Consider the following 22,880-nt stretch of genomic DNA (forward strand, 5'->3'; position numbering starts at 1 on the left):
AGAATTGAAAAAGCAAAATAGTAATTGCCCAATTTAAGTGAATGGAGATCAAAATGCAGTCATTCAGAAATAGCACCCCGAAGGAACAAAGGCTATGCATTTAGGTGCCAAGCAGTCTGAAAGGTTAACAGCACTTGAGAAAAGTTATCAGCAATAACGAGAGATTAAATTATGAGTAGAAGTCATTGAAAGTCATTGATATAAAAAGGATTGAGTGGGAATGTTCCTTAAAATGAGTAAAAATAAAATCCATTGATGCTGGAGGAAGATCATGATAAAATGATGTTATATGGAATATGCCCAATGGGTCAAAGAGTTTTCCTATTTTAAAGTAAAAATAAAAATAAATGTGTCAAGTGCACAAATTGTTCAAAATGAATGATGGAATTCAAATTAAGTTAGTGCATTGTTCAGCAAGGAATTGACTTTATTTATTAGGTCACCTGTCACATCATTAAGCCCATTAATTCTTCAGGTTAATGACAGTACCTCTGCTAAAGTTGGTATTATCTCCCTTCAGCATTTCTTCCACATTAGATCTTCTTATCAGGGCTCACTGTTTAAATAAGCATGTATGAACACATATAAGCAATCAGCAAAATTCTAATAAAGTACATTAAGGAATTTGAGAATTCATTGTAGCTGTTTTTTGAGGTTTCTCTTTGGAAAAAAACATCTTAGGTGATTGTTTTCTTATCGTGACATTCTAGAATATAAATTATTAGTAGGGAGTGCATCAATTTTGTATGTTATGTAAGTGAAGTTTACTTGAAGCTTATTGCTAAGTACATAACAGTCCTTGTGCTTGTGTAGCATCCTAAAAATTCATTCTGACTCCTCTGTGCCAATGACATCCATATATAGGGACACCACAAGACAATGCAATGACATGCACATCAACAGGGTGCTTTGCATATTTTGTCACAAATTCTTTTGCACATTCAAAATCAAATGGTGAAAACCATTCACATGATAGATTGTTGAGGTGTGATTGGGTGTTACCTAAAGAGGCCAAGGTTGTCTGCTCCACTGCTGTGCACTCTGAGTTGTTTGATGACTTATAGATAAGACTTCCTTTAAGTTTGATCCTTGGTATTTGTTTCTCCCTTAACCCTCCATGCCAATATATTTGAAAACCCAGATCTTGTGTCTAATCAATAAAATATTGGACCTTGGCCTAAAGTTGTGTAAACTCACCCTCATTATCCTGGCCTGATCTTGTGACCAATCACCTACCCCCTCTATCCAACTCGCAACCTGTTGCTCTCACCTACAATCACTGGCCCAATTTTATATCCCCTGACCTTGTTCTTTAGACATGTTGTTTATGTTAAAATTGACAGGCGAATCAACTGGTTGTAATTCGCATGTTTGCAATTATTATCTTCATCTGCAATGCATAAACATCTTGTTTCAAGCTTGTATATTTTACACTAGTGGTGCCATTCTGGAAGAAACTTGTAGAAAAATGCATTCCACACAAGAGATCGAGGAGAAAGTAATTTACCTGCATCTTATTCATGGTCTGCACCAATTACTTATACCTGATGGAAGATACAGAAAAAAAGTTGTCTCCTGAATAGTTAACAGTATTAGCACCTGCTAAGAACAAGAAAACATGAACTACTTTGACTTATTTACAAATCTTACAACTTTATCTGAGTCATTGGTTTGTGGAGTCCCTGTGATCTTCAGCAATGTTGATTTTATTTCTGATGATGCCATCTCACCTTGACACTTTTTTGAAATGCTACATGTTGACTCAGCTTGAACAATCACTAGACTCATTTCAGAAACATGTTGGATCTCACAGTTTTCCCATGATGGAGTCTGCAGCTGTGTCAATATTCATTTCGACCTGAAATGTCGACAATTCCTTTCCTCCCACAGATGCTGCTTGACCCACTGAGTTCCTCCAGCAGATTGTTTGTTACTCCAAATGCTAGATAAGACTGTTTCATGATATTCAGTAGTCATATAAATGACAGTGACAGGCTTTATTGTTCGTTACTTGTGTATGCTTTTTTTTCTGCTCCTAATAGCCAGATGAAATCACTTTGTTTTTGCTCTGCTACTGTATTGCCTTATCTTGAAGCTCAAAATTGTTGACCACTTTCCCACCTTTTGAGCTGGGAAATTTTGTGCTCATTTTGTGGACAACTAATTTCCTCTTATCCCAGGGCTAATTTGAATACTTGCAGCATTAGAGGGAGATGATATTAAGTAACCTAAACACTTGATATAAAAGTATCATAGTCTTGATAGTTTGCCTTGTTGAATATTTTACATCTGGGGATCTTACTGTGTTTTGTTTTCACATCAAGAGGATGTGCATTGTTGTGACCGCATTGTTTTGAATTACACAGTTAAGCAAATATGGTTTTGTTGAATAAGTGAGAGATGCAGCAGTGGAGTGATTTTGACATTTTATTCCACCTTAACAATTCAGCACTGACCTTTCAGAGAGGAATTTCTCGTGCATCGATGTAACAACATTGCCATTTCTCCCATTAGTCATTGTTCGGTTTCTTTCCGAGAAAACCCAACAAATTACACCAATTAAGAGCTGATACTGACTGCTCAAACCTTCTTACACTGAACAGAGACGAGGCTTCAGCTCTTGTATGGGCTTGATTTGACCGAGGTAATGAGGCACTGTGCCAACACACTGCCTTGTCATGTCCCTCAGATTGCATTTCTTTATCTGCTAAACAGCTGTGATTTGATAACTCACTGTTTGAATAAATTCACCCAGGCAACTTGCTTCTCTTTATCTAGTAATGCACCAGAAGCTAGACTAATTTCTATTTTCTTCAATCTTCTCCTACAGAAATGAAAACGTTTTACACCAGTTCTGTTGCCCAGCAGCTGACGCAGATCAGAAACTCCCCTCCAGTGCTCATTCTTCCAGGTACGTGGAGAGATTTTCTATTTGCCAATTAAGTGGATGGTTGACAGGAGATAAAGTAAAAGGAGCAGCAGCAGCCAATGATGTGACCTGTCTGTCACTGTTGAGAATCTAACTGCACTTGGACATTAATAAATCAATCTATGTTCTCTGCTGCTACAGTGTCATGTTCAAGCAGGGTCCTGTTGGGCTGGTTCTGAAACCTCAACATGAAGTATCATCATGTTACTGTAGCTGTAGCTTTGAGCTGTGATGTTGGGGCACTATCAGGTGTTGGTGTCACTGTCCCAGCTTCATTCACTCTGCGAGCAGTTCATGGCATGACAATGCACTGTTAAGTTTTAAACCTATCACTTTAACATTGTGTAATCTGGCTGCCATTTTGAAGACTGGAATCTTGCATACTCTGTCTGCAGTGCTGCATAGATAGTGTAAACTGGCTCAGCTGGTTAAATGGGTTTGTAATTGAGCTATATAGATTGGAAAGATCCTGGATTTGAGTTCTATATTGCATCCCTGAAGTAATTTAGCTTCACTACCCCTTTGTTAAACAGAGGAAAAGCAGCCAAGATTTCTGTTCTTCATTGCTTTCCAGTGGCTGCTAATGAAGGTATATATGTTTGCTGTTGTGGAAAGTAGGAATAGACTGAAATCATCAAAATCAAATAGATTGTCATCATTGTGCTGGAAGAATGGTCACTTTTGTTGAAGTTCTGAGAGAAACACCTGCTCTCTTGGAACTTAACAAGGATTCAGTTGGCTTGACAGGAAAGAATAATTTTTAAAACATTTTGTAAAATTATTTTTGAACTAAATTCTGTTACTTGACATAGATTCTGTTTTGTGATTTCAGATACAATTGTCTGAACAATGTAATCCAAATAATGGTATTCTGGTCCATATAAGTCTGTACCTTATAATTACAATACTAATAACATCCAAACACCTCAAACTCAGATGATCTTTTGGGCAAGGCAAATGAAAATAGAACATAGAACAATACAGCACAGTGTTCAGCCCACAATGTTGTGCCAAACTATATGAACACCTCCTCCATGATCAATCTAACCCTTCCTTCCTGCACAGCCCATAACTCTCCATTTTCTTACTTCCATGTGCCTATCTAAGAGCCTTTTAAATGTCCCTATTGTATCTGCCTCTACACCACCCACCACTCTCTGTGTAAAGAACCTACCTCTGACATCCCTGCTGAACATTCCTCCTCTGACCTTAAACAGATCTCCTCTGGTATTGGCTATTACTGCCCTGAGGAAAAGGTGCTGGCTCTCCACTCTATCTATGCCCTTCATAATCTTATACACCTCTGTCAAGTTGCCTTACATCCTGCATCACTCAACCTTTCCTCATAAGACATGTTCTCTAATCCAGGCAGCATCCTTGTAAATCTCCTCTGCATCCTCTCTAAAGCTTCCACATCCTTCCAATAATGAGATGACCAGAACTGAACACAATATTCTAAGTATGGTCTAACCAGAGTTTTAGAGAGCTGCAACATAACCTCGCAGCTCTTGAATTCAATCCCCTGACAATTGAAGGCCAGCACACCATATGCTTTCTTAACCACCCTATTAAATTGCATGACAACTTTGAGGGATCTATGGACTTGGACCCCAAGATCCCTCTGTCCCAGCACACTGCTCAGGATCCTGCCGTTAACCTTGTACTCCGCTTTCATGTTTGTTCTTCCAAAGTGTATCACTTCACACTTTTCCAGGTTGAACTCCATCTGCCACTTCTCCACCCAACTCTGCATCCTGTCTATATCCTGTTGTAACCTACAACAACCTTCTACACTATCCACAACCCCTCCAACCTTTGTGTCATCCGCAAATTTACTAACCCATCCTCCCACTTCCTCATCCAAGTCATTTATAAAAATCACAAAGAGTAGGGGTCCCAGAACAGATCCCTGTGGAACACCACTGGTCACTGAGCTCCATGCAGAATATTCTCCATCTACTACCACCCTCTGCCTTCTGTGGGCAAGCCATGCAGCCAAGTCTCCATGGATCCCATGCCTCATGACTTTCTGGATGAGATTGTTAGAACCATACAGCACAAAACAGGCCCTTCGGCCCACCATAAATACCATTGCTAGCAAATACCATTGCTAGCAAATGTTAGCAAATATGAGACAACTTGGCCGGATTTTTAAAAATCTGGGAAATTTATTTCCAATACATTCAGTTCGTTGAAAAGATTGCAGAAGAGATGGTGTTGAATTCCCCATAATACCCTCCTTCAATAAAGAGTGATACCTCTTCCAGCCAGAAGTGGGATCTCTTTAAAAGAATTCATTGACTTGATGACCATTGATGGAGCTGGCACCCTATTCCAAAGGTCCACCATTTTCTGGGAAAAGAACCATCTTTTGATATTTATTTTGGATCTGGTGTTAGTCAATTAAAAGTAGTGACTGTTCAGTCCTCCCAAATCTATAATCTGTCAACTGGAATAACATTCATTCATTTTTATCATTGTAAATACCTCAGTTAGATCATATTTTGAACCTATGTTTCTCTACCACTACCTTGATAACTAGGGCCCTTTATAATAGGAATGAATCTAGTGGACCTCCTCTCTATTCTTTCTATAATCTCAATATCACTTATGATATGAAGTGACCAAAACTGGGCATAATAGTTCAGAGATGTAATCCAGGACCTGTGCTATAATAATGTTGAATGCCTTGTCCTATAATTAAATGCTTAATGAATGCTCAATGCCCTATTTCTGCCAGATATTGTCGTCAAGTTCTGACTACCTATTGAGATTTTGAGAACTATGTTGAGCATTTGCTCTGACCACAAGCTTAACATTGCACGGTTCCAAAATAAATATTACAAATAATGAATATTTTACCATCTGAAAGTTCCTGATGGTTTGGCAGTAGGCAGTGGTAGCCAACCTTGTAATAAGGTTGAGAGCCAATTTCTGGCTTACGACCAAGGCAGGCCTGAGGATTGGGCTTTGGATCCAGGTTTCTGAGTGCTGAATTCATGGTCAGGGTCAAGAGCTGGGCTTGCAATTATGGAATGGAGGTTGAGGGAAGGCATTGATAACTGGTGGGGATCAAACTTGTGATCAGCAGAGTGGGCAGAGACCAGGCTAGCAATGGGTGGGGGATGATCCAGCTTCAAATAGAGGGGTAAAAGAAAATGCTGGAAAGAGGAACAGGTTTAACATTTCAGCTTGAAGATCCTTCATCAGAACTGGAAAAGTGAGAAGACAAGTTAGAGTTAGGGGGAGGTAAGAAGGTTTGCTTCCCTTTCATTTTGGTGGGGTGAAGATTGGGTTTGCAATCAGCTTGTTGGGCTTGTCCATTGCTGTCTGGTTTGGGGATTCAGAGCAGCAATAGGGGCAGGACTTGATGGTGGGATGTGATGTTCAGCCTTATGGAAGAATTTGGTAAGGGGTAAGCTTATGACAAAGAGGGAACTGTGTGAAATTGTTTCCAGTGCTAGACTTCATGGACTAAGACCTGCTCAGGCAGTTTCCTTTAACTAACAACAAGGAAGTCTCAAAGATGTGTGAATGAGGTGTACGTAGGACCTGGATTGAAAATTGCAGATTTTGCAATTCATGTGGTAATTTCCCAATTTTCTTTAACAATTGTTTTTCCGAGCAATTATATAGCCTAGTGCACATGACCGATGCTATATGTGATAGAATTGTTAAGTTCGTCTTTGCCAGTCAAAAGCCTAAATTCCCAACTCTTCAAGATCTTCCCTTTGTGGGTAGGAATCTATTCAAATGAGGGTGAGAGATTCTTGCTGGGAACTTGGCATTGCCAGTCTTCTGCACTTCCGGTACAAATGGCTCAGTGCCATGAGATAACACATTCTATTTTTATTTCCAGACTGAAAATTATCATTAAAATAGCTGAAGGTTTCCGTTCCTATTCCTTTAAGGTCTTTTGTGAAGGGATCAATAAACAAAAGATTAAATTACATAAGAATATACAAATCAGAAGTAGGAATAGGCCACTTGGCTTGTCATAAGATCATGGCTGATCTGATTGTGATGTCAACTCCACATTCCTTTCACTCCCTTGCTATCCATCTCTGGCTTAAAAGTTATCAAAGCCTTTGCCATCACCAGCCTTTGAGGAAGAGACTTCCAATACTTATGACCCTCTGAGAGAAAAAAGTCACCTTCTTTTCTGTCCATTCTGTGAGATGGACAGTCTTGGCCCGGGATGTACAACATCATCAAGGTACTGAATGCTATCCACGGCCCTTGTCTTGTGTGCCCATTCACAGCTGTGGCATTCACATCTGTGGCATCGTGTGGTAAATTGTGGAGTAAGGCCCTAGAAAAGAACTGCCTTTGACTGTCATGCGCACCTCCAGTGATTGGTTTTAAGGTAGCATTGACGAGGGGCCAGTAGCAAGCCATCAACTGCTATCTTATGGTAAGGAGAAAGGCCAAAATGCTAGAATGGAGACCCTTAAACAATGAAAAGAATTGTACAATAGCTACTCATTTAATCTAATGCAATAGTTGTTTATATGTTCAGCCCAATCTTCACAGCCTCTGAAAATCAAAGTGCTGAACTTGCCCTATTGGCCCTCTTGACCCATCTGCTCCGCTTTATTTTGGGATATTTACAAGGCCAGCCTGGTGCTTACCTGTTTCAGGTGAATGGCTATGTGTTAGATATGGTTGAGTGTTCCTTGATGTACAGTTATGGTGTTCATAGTTAAAGCATATGCATATGCTTAGCATGTTCTGCCCCTTGGCACTGAGCATGGAAGGGTCTAACCAGAAGTCTTTAAAGGTACAGCTTGTTTGGCATGATCCACTTACAAACATTGGTATGGTTTGTTACCATATAAATTTTCCTACCTGCTGCCAACCTTGCTGTCTTTCTCATACAATTTCCTTCATACCATTTAATTCATTGCTCCTGGTTCGGTTCCATGGTAGATTTCCTGACCCTTCCCACTCCTCCCCCACCGGTGAGCTCCCTTGAATATTGTCTTAATGCTAGCAACTCCCTGTGTGCAGTGAATCAGGCCCAACTATTCGAACCACTAATGGCTCCTGGCAAGCATACTGGGCAGGCAGCTCAGACGCATCTCCTGCTGTTAGCCCCAAGGCCCTGCAGAGTTAAAATCAGTCCTGTATCCCATCTCTGCAAGATTCCATCATTTTTATTTTATATGCCTGCCAGTCCATCCTAACATTCCCCCTCCCCTGCTAGGCTCAGGCACTGGGACACAAATGATTTCTGTCTTCAAGCAACTGGCATAATGAAATTTTCAGCCAAGCGAGAGCAGGAGCTGGGACATAAAGTGATTCATTACAGTGGAGTTAAGCCCCTTTGTTGCTTCTGGAATTAATGTCAATCCTTTCTTTCCTGTCTGGTGGACTCTAAGGGAGAATAAAACGGCATCAGTACTGCTGAACCAAACAATCAACTAACATCTGACCAAAGCCAATATTAAATGGCCCCTGAAGGAGCCACTTTTGTTGCTACAGCTGGAGAATGCTGAGTTGGGGGGACTCTCCTCTGATGGAGCCACTTATTAAATGAGAGAGTGGATGATTGGGAGAAAGGAGGGAATGATGAATGCGTAAAGCAGTATATTTCCAAAGGCGCATGGTGAAATGTGTTTCTCTTGCCACCTCAACCTTTTAATGCATTAATCAATCAATACATTTCCTCTTTGTGTGATGCATTGTTCAGTCTATATAATGTCCCCAGGTACAGTGCATTGATCAGTCTGTACAGCTTCTATTTTTTTATAGACTGATCAGTTCTAATGCAGAATTTCAATCCAGATATTTGCTTATTAGCATGCCACACACAAATCAGCTTTCTACCTGGGTATGGAGATCGTCAGTGCTTCAACAAACATATCAACAGAAGCGCATAATGGAGTATTAAAACAAGGCTGCTTGGTAGGATGGAGGGATTGAAGGATGTTGGAAGTAATGGAAGGTGAAATGTGAGCTCTTCAGAACTAATCATCAGCTATCTCAGTAAAAAGAATGTTGCACAGATGTTTTCTGAAAGTCATTTGCAGATGTGTTCAATTACTCCCTCCCTTTCCCACCGCAAATGCAAACCAGCTATTAAAAAGTTTTAATTTGCCTCTAACTAACATTCTGACATTATCCAGCTATTGTTTTGTGTGAGGTGTTATTTTATTCCACTCTAAGTGCTGACGTATTTTTAAGATAAGATTTTTTAGGAGCAGCACTGGCCTTAAGAGACTTTGATATCAGCAATGTTCCAATGGATTTTGGGATTACGTTCTTTGTAACCTGAACAATTCGCAAGTCGGAACTGCGGCCCTGATCTGAGTTCCCACACCGCAGAAGTTGGCTGCAGCCCCGCAGCAGCCAGCAAATCCCACCCACCGGTCTCGCAAATGCTTGTTCCTATGTATGGGCTGTATGTGAGTCGGGTGTTCATAAGCTGGGGAGGACCTGTGTCTGGAAGATGTCAGTGTTCAGAATGGCAACCAAAGGGGCACCTTTAGAGGAGGTCTAAGGAAGATTAGAGAGGTGCTATTTTAAGCAAAGAAAAGAGCACTATTTGAAATTTGCATACTGGCAGAAAAAGGTGAGTACAATTTGTAAAAAGGCAAGTTCAGGTCTGTTCAGAGGCAATTTCTACAAAAAATATTTGCTACCTGGAACTTAAGGAACATTGGAGGCAAAAATTCTAGTATCACAGAGTCTTACACCATGTCCATGCCAACCATCTTACACTAAACCCATTTACTGGCACTTGGCCCCTAGGTGTAAATGCTTTGGCAATTCATGTGTTCATCTGGATACTACTTAAATGTTGTGAGAGTAGCAGCTTTTACCATCAACCAAGATGAAGTTAAGTACAATCCTATTGAAAAATGAGCCACATGCACAAAAGTGGTCTCTGACTAGTGCATCTCCGTTTGGAATCTTTGTGGTATAGTTATGGATGGCAGGACATATAAGGCAATATGGAGTTGCAGTCTGGAATAAGTAACTGTTCAAGGTGGAAACTGGCACCAAACTTCACTTTAAAAAAAAAAGGAAAATTAGAGCATGATAAGAGGGAGTTGGTGAGAAATACTAAAACAATCCTATTCCACAATGCTCAGGGGTGAAAGCAATAGCCCTATGGTTTTGAGTCACACAGACCAGGAAACTCCTAGGTTCAATTACTGGTTTATTCCCAGTTGAGCATTTTACAGCTGGAATAAAAGTTGGAGACTAAAGATAGTTACAACCCATTCCAGCTGGACTGTACCAAATATCAGCAGGATTGAATCTGGGTTCAATCCTCACCTCCGCTGCAGTCTGTGCAAAATTTGCACTTTTCTCTATGATTCCAATAAAGAGGAATTGAACCTATTCAGCCTTGAAATATTGGGGCAATCACAACAGCTGTGTAGGCTGTGCTGCCAGACAACTTAAAGTCCCTGACCTTTCCTTTTACTGCTCTTTCAGCAGTTTTCAACCTAATTGTATCTTGTTGGCAAGAGACCGAAGTGTCATATTGTAATTAAAGAGGCACCAACCGAGGTACCTTGCATGGTGTCAGATGGGTGTCCTATTAGAAGTGTCATTTTCTGTTTGAATACATAGTGATTACCAATGAAAATATTGTTTCGTGCTTGACTGATTTAAATGATGACATTCTATTTTTAATACCACAGGGGTCTTGAATTCCATTCACCTATGATATCAAACCTTGTAATTTGAAAGTGAAATGCAGTGTGTGGTTTCATCAAAAGCTACAGAAGCATTCCTAGTTCCCAAATATCGTCAATTGAAACCTTTTTCTTATCATTTCCTCCTGATGATGGTGCTTTGGTTTGGTTTCATCAGTATTAATTCACTCAGGCATTGCTCAACTGCATATACTTAAGTGTATGAAAACACAGTGAAGTTTGGCAAGCAGTGGGAAGTAGGAGATCATTTGGAATCAAATTTAACTTTATTTCATGTCTTCTTGCAGCTAGATTACTGGGTATTAAACAGGAGAGTAAACCCTGGCTGATTTTTCCTTTTATAGTCTAGGGATACTGAATCAAGCTGTAGCATCTAGGAATGGTCTTAGTTGAGATCAGATAGCTGAGGTTTGGTGGCCCATTTGGCTTAACACTGTGCACGGAACGACCAGGGGATTCCACCTTTTTTTTTCATTGTTTTACCTCTGATTTCAAGCTGTTTAATTTCTTTTCCCCACTCACCTTCAACTTTACCATTTTTTTACAGTTTCTCCTTGATTTGTAAGTCTAATGCCTCCTTTTCTTGGGGACTTAAGACCTTCAGTGCTGGGACCATCCTCCCTGACTGTCTTTCTGTAGTATATGCTACATTTCTTTTGGAAAAACAAAGGCTGTGTGAGCATCAGGGAAACATCTGCAATGTGAAGTCAAGCATGTTGTGAAGCAAAGATGCCTTGATCTTTAAAGAGCAGTATCCTTGAAGAATAGCAGTAGCTCTTGCTGTATAAGTAGTGAACTGAGGGGACATTCTTCATTAAAGAGGTGCTTATGTGTTTGGAAAGAGTTCCTTGGCAATATTGAGTTTCTATCCATGTCTTGATGGCTTGTGTTTGTGTGCATGTGTGAGGGACAGCACTGATTGAAATCATTGTTTGAGTACAATGTGACAATGATTTATTGCAAGTCTCTGTTCATGGGCTCTGAGTTCACAGTCAATTTGAAAAATGTCAAAACATATTCGCCATTGTAATAGAAGATATTACATATAGTTCCACTGGGCTTTCACAGGAGGTCCTACTATTCCTGCACTGGGATTTGTAGTGTAAATTAACATTTCATGATGCTTCATCATCACATTTCAGCTCCCAGTGTGCAGGTTCCTGAAGAGCATAGAGCTGGGACTTTAAAGTTCCTACAAGCTATATCTTTTGACTTGAGCATCCACCCTGTTCACTGAATCCACACCTGAACTACAGTATACACTATACATGAGCTTGGAGAAATGCTGCTGAAGAAACCTCAGCAAGTCAAAGTCATGAAATTCCTAATTTACAGATCGTGAGTGGGAATGCCTTCACCTCCAACTTCCTTTCCGAGTTGCATAGTTTTTTGACTTATGCATAAATTGCACTTCCTTAATTGCTGCTGGGTCAAAATCCTAGAACTCCCAATCTTACAGCACTCTGGGAGTAACACTGCCACACTGGCTGCAGCTGCTAAGATGATGGCCCACCATTTCCTTCTCAAGGTAAACTGAGGACAGTCAAAGAACACCAGCTGAGAGTGAAGCAAAATGGTGAATGCATTTACCAGCTTGGCTCTGTCACAGGTGAACCACTATGAAATGGCACATGAATTGAAGGTAGGGCTCTTACATATCAGACTGATTTCTCTGCCTGTGCTCCTTTTGAGCAGAATATCCTGCTCAGAATGTTTTATTTGTCCTTAAATGTGTAGTGCAATGTACATCCCACCATTGATGTGTGCTACAAAAATGTTCAGAAGGAATTCTGGAACTCTATGAGCTTTTGCCAACCCAGTTAGTTTTAAAAGTTAAATAACGGCTTTATCAATCTCTAATAACAAAATGGATTACATTTATTATTCCATTAAAAGCCCAGAGCAGTGATGGCTTCCATGTAAAATTTAATATCCTTAATATCCTTTCATATCCATATCCAAATTCGCCGATGATACCACTGTTGTTGGATGAATGACAGGTGGTGATGAGTCATCATACAGGAGCAAGATAGGACAACAGGTTGAGTGGTGCCGCAACAACAACCTCTCGCTCAGCATCATTAAAACTAAAGAACTGATTGTTGACTTCAGGAAGGGGAAGGAGGGCATACATGCTCCAGTCTACACTTTCTGGATCGGCGGTGGAGAGGGGTCGCAGCTTTAAATTTCTGTGCATTAACATATCAGGCGACCTGTCCTGGGCCCAGCACATAGATGCAATCACAAGGAAGGCGCACCAGCGTCTTTATTTTCTTAGAAGGTTAAGCAGGTTCAGCATGTCACTAAACACTCTAGCAAACTTCTACAAATGTACTATTAAAAGTATCCTGACTGGTTGCATCATGGTCTGGTATGGCAATTCGAATGTGCAGGAATATAAGAAGCTGTAGAGAGTAGTGGACTCAGCCCAATACATCACGGGCACATCCCTCCCCACCATCTACAGAATCTACGTGAGGCGCTGCCTCAAGAAGGCAGCATCTATCATCAAAGATTCCTGTCATCCAGGCTTGCCATCTTCTCGCATCCTATCAGCAGGATGTACAGAAGCCTGAAGTCCAACACCACCAGATTCAAGAACAGCTACTTCCCTTCAACCATTCAGTTCTTGAACCACCCTGCACAACTCTAATCAGACCTCACTATAGCAACACCATGACCACTTTGCAGTACAAATGGACTTTGTTTTATTTTGTTCTAATTGTGTTCTTTCTTGTATAATTTTGTATAATTTATGTTTAATTTATTTTTTCCTTGTGAATCTTGTGTCTTTAATGCTATGTGCCTATGATGCTGCTGCAAGTAAGTTTTTCATTGCACTTGTGCATACATGTACTTGAGGATATGACAATAAACTTGACTTTGCCTTTGATATCATATTGGTGTACTCACAGAAATGCCACCTTATGTCCTGTGGTGGATCACTGTCCAAGCTATAATTCCTCTCGAAGGATAAATTCTCCCACTAAAATAATCCCAAACTCTCTTTTCCATTCTTTCCCTTCCATAACCACCATTTTCATTTGATAATCTATGATGGGAATTTGGATTGGGGGAGACTTTGAATGAGGTAGGGAAATACAATGTAGATCTGAGTCTGCAAGAGGGTGGTAGGAAAATGTTAAAATAAGCTGATAAAGGATTTTTAAGAGTCATGTCTGCAATGTTGAGGAGATTTTGGATGTCAATGGACATCATAGGGACAGCTGAGTGGGACATGGTAGGAGGTAGAATGTAGCCTGCTAAGGTTGATTGAGTTGAAATGGTATAGGGTGAGATGGGAATGGGTGCTGGAGCTATGACCCCTTTGGTGACAAGGATTTCTGTCACAATGCTGCACAATATTAATGGAGGCAGGTCAATATTTTAGGACTGTTATAAATATTAGAGCAACATTCTACTGCAAACAAGGCTGCTTATTAGGGCTTGATATTAATTGTTTATTTTTTTATATGTGGGTTCAAAAATTGAGATAAGTAATAGAACAAGGTGAATCAGCAACTGAGTGTTTATCTCTGAAAGGAATTACAATTCAGATATGAGGGGTAACTTTCCAATCTCACTCTCTCAAAACTTTTTTCAAAGAACTGGAGGTAAAGCTCTTGTTATTCACCATCTGAGGTGTTAGAATGAAGACTGACGTTTTACAAGAGAGGTTGGAGGAGGTGGTCAGCAGTGGTGAGAAAGGATTTGGCATCATTTTCATGTTCTGGGATGATTCTGCAGGAAGAGGAGATTTTTCCTTAGGGACAAAATAGCTGTGTTGTTTTAATATAGGTAAGTTTAACGATTAGGCTTTCCTTACTCAGAGCTCAAACAGAAATTGAACATGAAGTTGTTTAGCACAATACTATTTAAATACCCAGACATTTAGGTTTCACTTCAAGAGCAAATAATATAATTAGGATTGCCAAAATTTAGTGATTCACAGTGTAGGATATATGGATGAAGATGGGATTGTGGGCAATTAATGGGCTAGAAATTCAATCACATAGCATGTGTTTTTATGCTATTAAATAAATGTGCAAATTGATCATAAATCATGTAGGCACTTCCAATGTGCATATTGTTCACAATATGGAGTTTAATGGCTGATTTCCATGTGTACAATGGGGCATTACAAGGAGACAGGGACATCAATCAGCAGCAGAGCATATTCGATGTCACTGCTGCAGAATGGATGTGGTGCTTATACTTCAGCAATGGTGTTGGTCTGAACTAGAAGAGCAGGTCTTCATGTGAGGATGATCAACCATGAATTATCGAGGCTGTCCTTTTCTGAGCCATGGTTGGTGAGTCTGCCACTAGGGATGACAATGGAATCTTCTCTGATGGACCAGATATCTCTGCATAGTTCAGGTAAGACCTCCTGCTTTTTTGGGGAGACATGATGCTTCCCCCATTCTGATGCTCCCATTGAAAGCCGCTGCCAGCTCATACCATGGTTGCATGCTGCTGAGTAACTTGTGATTTTTAAGTCTGTGTGAGGCTACTGTGTGTAACCATGGCGAAGATCTGGGAGTCATGCCACTTATGTGTTTGAAACCTCTCACATCATGCACACAAAAAAATCCATCTGTTACAGCCCTGAAAAAGTTGATGTGTCCCACTGTGCAGGGCTGTTTTAGCAGCTGTTTCTACGTGCTTCACAACTTTCAACCCTATAATTCTCTTGCTGATGGTGAAAGAAACCTCTGCAGAAACAAATAATTGCATTTGTGTAGCACTTTTTAAATATACTGGGCATCTTAAAATATTTTGCAACAAATTAAACACTTTTTAACTTTAGTCACTATTGTAAACTAGGACAGGTTTCAGAGATGGTTGGTAATAAATACCTCTCTAAAACAAGGAAAAGAAGAAATATAAGAAAATGCTTTCTTATTATTCAACTGAAGGACCTTTTTAAGACTGGTCTACATTTTTGAAATTTCAGTACAGCCCATTCAGAAACCTGACATCTTTTCCAAACTGAAAATTGATTTATTTAAATATAATATTTAGGTTTGAAACAGAAGCAATTGAAATAGATCTCTTATGTGCATCACCTCTACACTCTTGCTACGGGACTCAGTATAAATGGTGCTGAATTACACAACAGTAAAGTACATTTTGTAAAGGAAAACTTATATATCCTGATTTAAATTTCACCTTTTGGAAATTATTAATCCCATTATTGAAGTGAAATGGTATTTGTGAAAAAGCTACTAACAAAATTCTGATGATTTGTTAACATGACTTCAAGCTGGAAATGGAAATTGATGTTGCTGACAATAGGCCAGGAAGGAAAGGCCACTTTATTTCATTGTACTATACTGCAGACTTTCATAGATTCATAGCCTCTACTGTGTTGTGTGGCCCTACCGTTGTGCTAAAAGGGATAGACTCTGAACAGATGTTGCAGAACAAAACTGGCTGTACACGAGGAGTTGTAGATTATCAGCAGCAGCAGAAATGTACCACACCACAATCTGTAACCACATGGCCCACCATATCCCTCACTCTACCATTACACTCAAGACAGGAGATCAAACCTGGCTCAATGAAGTGTGCACAAGAGTATTCTGGGAGCTTTTTTTAAACTAAATATTTAATATAAATTCATCAACTTTTAGTTTGGAATAGATATCAGATTTTTGAGAGTGCTATATTGGGGACTTAATGAGGTGCTGACACCTCAAATAACATGCTCACTGATACAGGTGACCCCTACATTATGGCAGTTCGGGTAATGGAAATTTGCCTTTATGGAATTAACAAATCACTGGCAAAAAAATCTGGGATTTGTAATTACAATTCACTCTTCCAAACAAAAAGTAAAATAAACACAATTTCTTTTCAACTCTCATTTCTTGATGCATGTGCAGATTACGCAGCTTTGTGTTATGAAAAGCCATGATATGGACTATTTTCTAGAAACACAAGCACCCCATGTAATGTGGAGGTCACCTGTACTCAGTTAAGGTTTTGCTGGGACCATTCAGCTCAGGACCTCATCACAGACTTGGTCCAAGCATGGACCAATGAGCTGAATTCCAGAGATGACATTAGAATGTCAGCCCTTGATGTCAAGGCAGCATTTAACCAAGTGTCAAATCAAGAGTCCTGGTAAAATTGAAATTTATGAGCATCAAAGAGAAAACATACCAATGGTAGGGTCATATCTCACATAGAGGTAGATGGTTGCGGCTGCTGCTTTACTGAGCATGTGGCAAGAACAGCAATCCAGAGTTGCCAGGACCCTCCTTTATACTTGTATATTTAATCCTGAGGGTATCAATTCAGATCAATTGCATTTTTCATTGTGGAGAGAAGACAGCCAGAAGAAGAGAAGCACACCTAGTCTTTTAATTGCCTTACCCATGGGGCTAGGGAGTGAAGGGGTGTCCCTCTTGGTCTCACAAGGAAAGCTTAAGCCTTCCCTAGTGTGGATTCTCTCCTCCTCCAGAATGGAGGAATGGAGGGAAGTAAGCTGCCTATATCAGATCCAAATGTTAAAATCCTCTGGGAGCTGAAATCCAAATCTCAAGTCCCATCATTATTTCTGTGCAATGCCTCTGTCTCTGTCTCTTATTGGCTGCCCATATAAATGTTTTTGCATATCTGCTTGTATTTTCATCTTTTGGTTTACTTCCACTTTATTCTTTATTTGTCTTTGTCTCAGTATTTATCTTTGTGTTTCTATCTGATTCTGATTTGACCCTGACCCTGTTTCTTTGTGTCTGTCTGTCTTTGACCTCAAACTGAAAAGATCAGCCATTACAACATTCATCTGATATTTCCATTAGCTTCACCAGAAAGTGCCAAATTATGCACAGATGTGTGCTCCAAACTCTTGTCCCTTGGTCAAGAATGTCTCTACCTTCTTTTGCATTGGACCTCTACGGATGGCAGAGAGAGATCACTTTCATCCCATCGTTCTGGGCTGGATTCCAACCTGTGTCCTATTGATTAAAGGAGAGTGCGCCAGCTGACTTCACAAAATCCTAGTTTTTGAACTTGAGTTTCACAGAACTCTATGCAAATCTATATGGAAATAGCTCTCAGATAACCAATAAATATTCACATTTCAAAACAAAACATGGGCTAACTGAAAACAGTCATCATAGATTTAAAAAGGCCAGTTTGTGCTCAAATAATTTAATTGCATTTTTGAGATATCAGATAGGCTTAGAAATTGGATTTCACTTTATGCAGGTGTAGTATGTAGTGCTAACAGCTATTTGGGTGATCCAATAAAATGGTGAATTGCTGAAAAACATGTTAAAAAATCATTTAGGGTGTTTTTCACCCAGACTGTTGCATTGAAGCAGTACTTGTGAGGTCTGATGAAATCTGCCCACTGATATTGCGGCTGCTGTGTCATTGCTATTTGGAATCATGGGAGACCAGAGGAAGAAGAACCTCCTTCCATCCTTCTATGGCATCCATTGAACAGCTGCAGAAAAGGCTGTCATGTAGGTGAGGAGACATGCAAAGGGGTGGGGGGGGTGGAATACATGATATCAGTTTGTTTGACAACCAACCACACCACACAATTGTGTACACTGATCCAATTCTTTTGTCACAATTGGCCTCACGTCAACGTGAAACATAGATTTATCACTTTGAAGCTCACAGTTTCAGTCTTTACTGTACATTCTATAGACAGGCATGAATAAGTAATTAAATAAATATTTTTTCAGGAAACACTGAATGATAACATTTCTGGCTGAGAGAAGCAATGTGTGGCGACTCACCGTCTAGTCGGGCGAACCGGCTCGGCAGTCGGGTCGCGCGGCGTCGGAGCGACGAGGCCCAAGATGGCGGCGGGCCTCGTCTTTCCGAGCGACGGGGAGAACCCGCGCGCGGGCAAGTCCTGATGACGTAGGACTTACGTCATTGCCGGTTTTTTGGGCGGGAGTTTTTCTCCCTTAAAGGGCCCGCACAAGGCGGGAAAATAAACCAGTTCTGTTTGGCAATCCTCCGAGTAGAGTCTTGTTTTATTCCGCGGTAGCAACCGCTACATTGGTGACCCCGACGGTCCAAACGGCTTTTGGACCCGCGAAATGGACAACAGCGCAGCAGCCAACGCAGTGGCCCTCAAGCTGCCCACCTTTTGGACACTTCGGCCCAGCGTCTGGTTTGACCAGGCCGAAGCGCAATTCCACCTTCGGCAGATCACCTCCGACTCCACGAAGTACTACCATGTGGTTAGCTCTCTGGACCAGGAGACAGCCGCCCAGGTTGGAGACTTCATCCAGTCGCCTCCGGAGGAAGATAAGTACCCGGCTTTCAAAGATCTTTTGATCCGGACCTTCGGCCTCTCCCGTTGTGAGCGCGCCGCCCGCCTGCTTCATCTGGATGGCCTGGGGGACAGATCCCCATCCGCCCTAATGAATGAGATGCTGGCATTGGCCGAGGGACACAAGCCATGCCTGATGTTCGAACAGGCCTTCCTCGAACAGCTCCCCGATGACATCCACTTGTTGTTAGCTGATGCCGACTTCAGCAACCCCCGTGAGGTGGCCGCCCGGGCAGATGTCCTGTGGAGGGCCAAGCGCGAGAGCGGTTCGTCCGTCAGTCAAATCACCAGGCCGCGAGCCCAACGCCTGCCTCGCCCGGCCCCAGCAACCGAGCAGCCACACCCCAGGAACGCAGACGACGACACGGGTGACCAGCTGTGCTTCTACCATCAGAGGTGGGGTGCGGAGGCCCGTCGATGCCTCCCACCCTGCAAGTCAGGGAAACGCCAGGGCCAGCCGCCGCTGATGGCTACGGCGGCTGGCCGCCGACAGAGCCTCCTCTTCGTTCAGGACAAGAAATCTGGACGGCATTTCCTCGTTGATACTGGAGCGGAGGTCAGTATTTTGCCCCCGACAGGCCGCGACACTCGTGACAGGCCACCAGGTCCTCTACTCAGTGCCGCCAACGGTACAACGATATGGTCTTTCGGCACCCGTACGCTTCAATTACACTTTGGCGGCAGCCGTTTTACCTGGACCTTTACCCTTGCCACCGTCGCCCGACCACTCCTAGGCGCCGATTTCCTTCGGGCCCACAACCTGTTAGTCGACCTGCGAAGGAAGCGGTTAGTCCACTCTAGCACTCTCCGGACCTATCCCCTGGGAGAAATCAGCCCACCAGCCCCGCGCCTGGACTCCATTACCCTTTCTGGCGACGATTTCGCCAAGCTCCTAGCCGAATTCCCATCGATTTTGTCACCTTCGTTTACAAATTCTCGGCCCACACATGGGGTACGACACCACATCATTACCACAGGGCCACCCCTTCATGCCCGAGCACGACGATTACCTCCAGACAAGCTCCGCCTGGCAAAGGAAGAGTTCCATCACATGGAGGAGCTGGGGATTGTTCGCAGGTCAGACAGCCCCTGGGCCTCCCCCCTGCACATGGTCCCCAAAGCCACCGGAGGGTGGAGGCCCTGCGGCGACTACCGCAGGCTGAATGACGCCACCACCCCGGACCGCTATCCCATCCCTCACATCCAGGACTTCGCAGCGAACTTACACGGGGCCCGCATCTTTTCCAAAGTGGACCTCGTTAGGGGATACCACCAAATCCCGGTCCATCCGGATGACGTCCCCAAAACTGCGATTATCACCCCATTCGGCCTGTTCGAATTCCTTCGGATGCCGTTCGGCCTTAAGAACGCCGCGCAGACCTTCCAGCGGCTGATGGACGCGGTAGGCCGAGACCTGGACTTCGTGTTCATTTACTTGGACGACATACTGATCGCCAGCCGTAACCGCCAGGAACACCTTTCCCACCTCCGCTAGCTGTATTCCCGCCTCCGCGATTTCGGCCTCACGATTAACCCGTCCAAGTGCCAATTCGGACTTGACTCTATCGATTTCCTCGGCCACAAAATCACCAGCGACGGGGCAACACCCCTACCCGCCAAGGTGGATGCTATCCGCCATTTTGCCCGCCCCGACACAGTCAAAGGCCTACAGGAATTCCTTGGGATGGTCAACTTTTACCATCGTTTCATCCCTGCAGCAGCCCGTATCATGCGCCCTCTGTTCTCGCTGCTGGCTGGTAAGGGCAAGGACATCACCTGGACTGACGAGGCTGCGGCTGCTTTCGTTAAGGCCAAAGACACCCTGGCAGACGCCACGATGCTGGTACACCCTAGGACTGACGTCCCGACTGCCCTCACGGTAGACGCGTCCAACACCGCGGTGGGTGGGGTACTGGAACAGCTACTCGAAGGCCGCTGGCAACCCTTGGCATTTTTCAGCAAACACCTTAGACCGCCCGAACTGAAGTACAGCGCTTTTGATCGGGAACTTCTAGCGCTGTATCTGGCGGTCCGGCATTTCCGATACTTTCTAGAAGGCAGGCCTTTCACCGCTTTCACCGATCATAAGCCTCTGTCCTTTGCCTTCTCCAAAGTCTCCGATCCCTGGTCAGCTCGTCAGCAGAGACATTTATCCTACATTTCCGAGTTCACAACTGACATCCAACATGTCTCCGGAAAGGATAATGTCATTGCTGATGCACTTTCCAGACCAACCATCCACAACCTATCCTTGGGTGTCGACTACACGGCCCTGGCTGACGCACAGCAAGCCGACGACGAACTGCCCAGCTACAGAACCGCAGTCTCGGGTCTGCAGCTCCGAGATTTCTTGGTTGGTCCAGGTCAGCGGACCCTACTTTGCGACGTTGCGACTGGTCAGCCCCGCCCTATTGTCCCTGCAGCCTGGCGGAGACGCGTTTTTGACTCGGTACATGGGTTGGCGCACCCATCCATCAGATCTACTGTCCGACTGGTCGCCAGCAAGTTTGTCTGGCATGGCCTGCGCAAACAGGTCAGTGAGTGGGCCAGGACTTGTCTGCACTGCCAGACGTCAAAAATCCAGCGACACACCAAGGTCCCACCACAGCAGTTCGAGCCTACCCGTAGGAGGTTCGACCACATACACGTCGACCTCGTGGGCCCTCTGCCGGTTTCAAGAGGAGCCCGGTACCTCCTTACCATCGTGGACCGGTTCACGAGGTGGCCTGAGGCAACCCCCCTGACTGACATCACAACTGATTCCTGCGCCCGAGCGCTGCTCACAACTTGGGTCTCACGTTTTGGCGTTCCGGCCCACATCACTTCAGACAGAGGCACCCAATTCACTTCCAGTCTCTGGGCTGCATTAGCGAACCTGCTAGGGACGCAGCTGCACACCACCACGGCCTACCATCCTCAATCAAACGGGTTGGTGGAACGTTTTCACCGCCATCTAAAATCGGCCTTGATGGCCCGCCTGAAGGGTCCTAACTGGGTTGACGAGCTGCCTTGGGTCCTGCTCGGCATACGCACTGCCCCCAAAGATGACCTCCGCACTTCGTCAGCTGAGCTTATATACGGGGCGCCACTAGTTGTCCCCGGGGATTTCATACCTGCCCTTCAGGACCAAGGGGAACAACCCCCAGCAGTTCTACAAAGACTGCGCGAGAAGCTCGGCGCCTTGGCCCCGATTCCCACCTCATGGCACGGTCAAGCCCCATCCTGCCAGCCCAAGGAACTACGGGACTGTAAGTTTGTTTTCGTTCGCAGGGGCACACCTCGGGCGCCATTGCAACGACCATATGAGGGACCGTTCCGAGTCATACGGAATAACGGATCCACTTTTATTTTGGACATTGGAGGCAGGGAACAGGTTTTCACGGCGGACCGCCTCAAACCGGCCCATTTGGATCTGCAACAGCCTGTCGAGGTTGCCACGCCACGACGCAGAGGCCGCCCCCCTAAGCGGCAGCTGGCACAGCCCACGGACCTTGGGGACTGTCTCGCCGGTTCTGGGGGGGGTTGTGTGGCGACTCACCGTCTAGTCGGGCGAACCGGCTCGGCAGTCGGGTCGCGCGGCGTCGGAGCGACGAGGCCCAAGATGGCGGCGGGCCTCGTCTTTCCAAGCGACGGGGAGAACCCGCGCGCGGGAAAGTCCTGATGACGTAGGACTTACGTCATTGCCGGTTTTTTGGGCGGGAGTTTTTCTCCCTTAAAGGGCCCGCACAAGGCGGGAAAATAAACCAGTTCTGTTTGGCAATCCTCCGAGTAGAGTCTTGTTTTATTCCGCGGTAGCAACCGCTACAAATGTATATTTAGAAGACTTGGGCCCTTTAATTAATGTTTGTGCCAATCTGCTGTGGCTTGTTATACTGTGAGTTAAAATGGAAGGATCTAGGTTACACATTGTTGCTCTGGTTTCTGTCATGAGTTGCATCTGGAAGTGGACAGTTCAATTTCCTTATGGCCAGGAATT

At 43.6% G+C, this 22,880-nt stretch overlaps 1 protein-coding gene across 3 annotated transcripts in view; it reads left to right on the forward strand.

Annotated features, from left to right (window-relative positions):
• The window catches only part of LOC127578611 (IQ motif and SEC7 domain-containing protein 3-like), a 288,463-nt gene that overhangs the window by 75,296 nt on the left and 190,287 nt on the right, over positions 1-22,880 (forward strand). For all 3 annotated transcript variants that reach the window (XM_052030780.1, XM_052030781.1, XM_052030782.1), the window contains exon 2: positions 2,831-2,911. In XM_052030780.1, the coding sequence (XP_051886740.1) occupies positions 2,831-2,911 (81 nt within the window). The remainder of the gene's footprint in view (positions 1-2,830; positions 2,912-22,880) is intronic.

This window comes from Pristis pectinata, chromosome 15, assembly GCF_009764475.1.
Source record: "Pristis pectinata isolate sPriPec2 chromosome 15, sPriPec2.1.pri, whole genome shotgun sequence".
NCBI lineage: Eukaryota > Metazoa > Chordata > Chondrichthyes > Rhinopristiformes > Pristidae > Pristis > Pristis pectinata.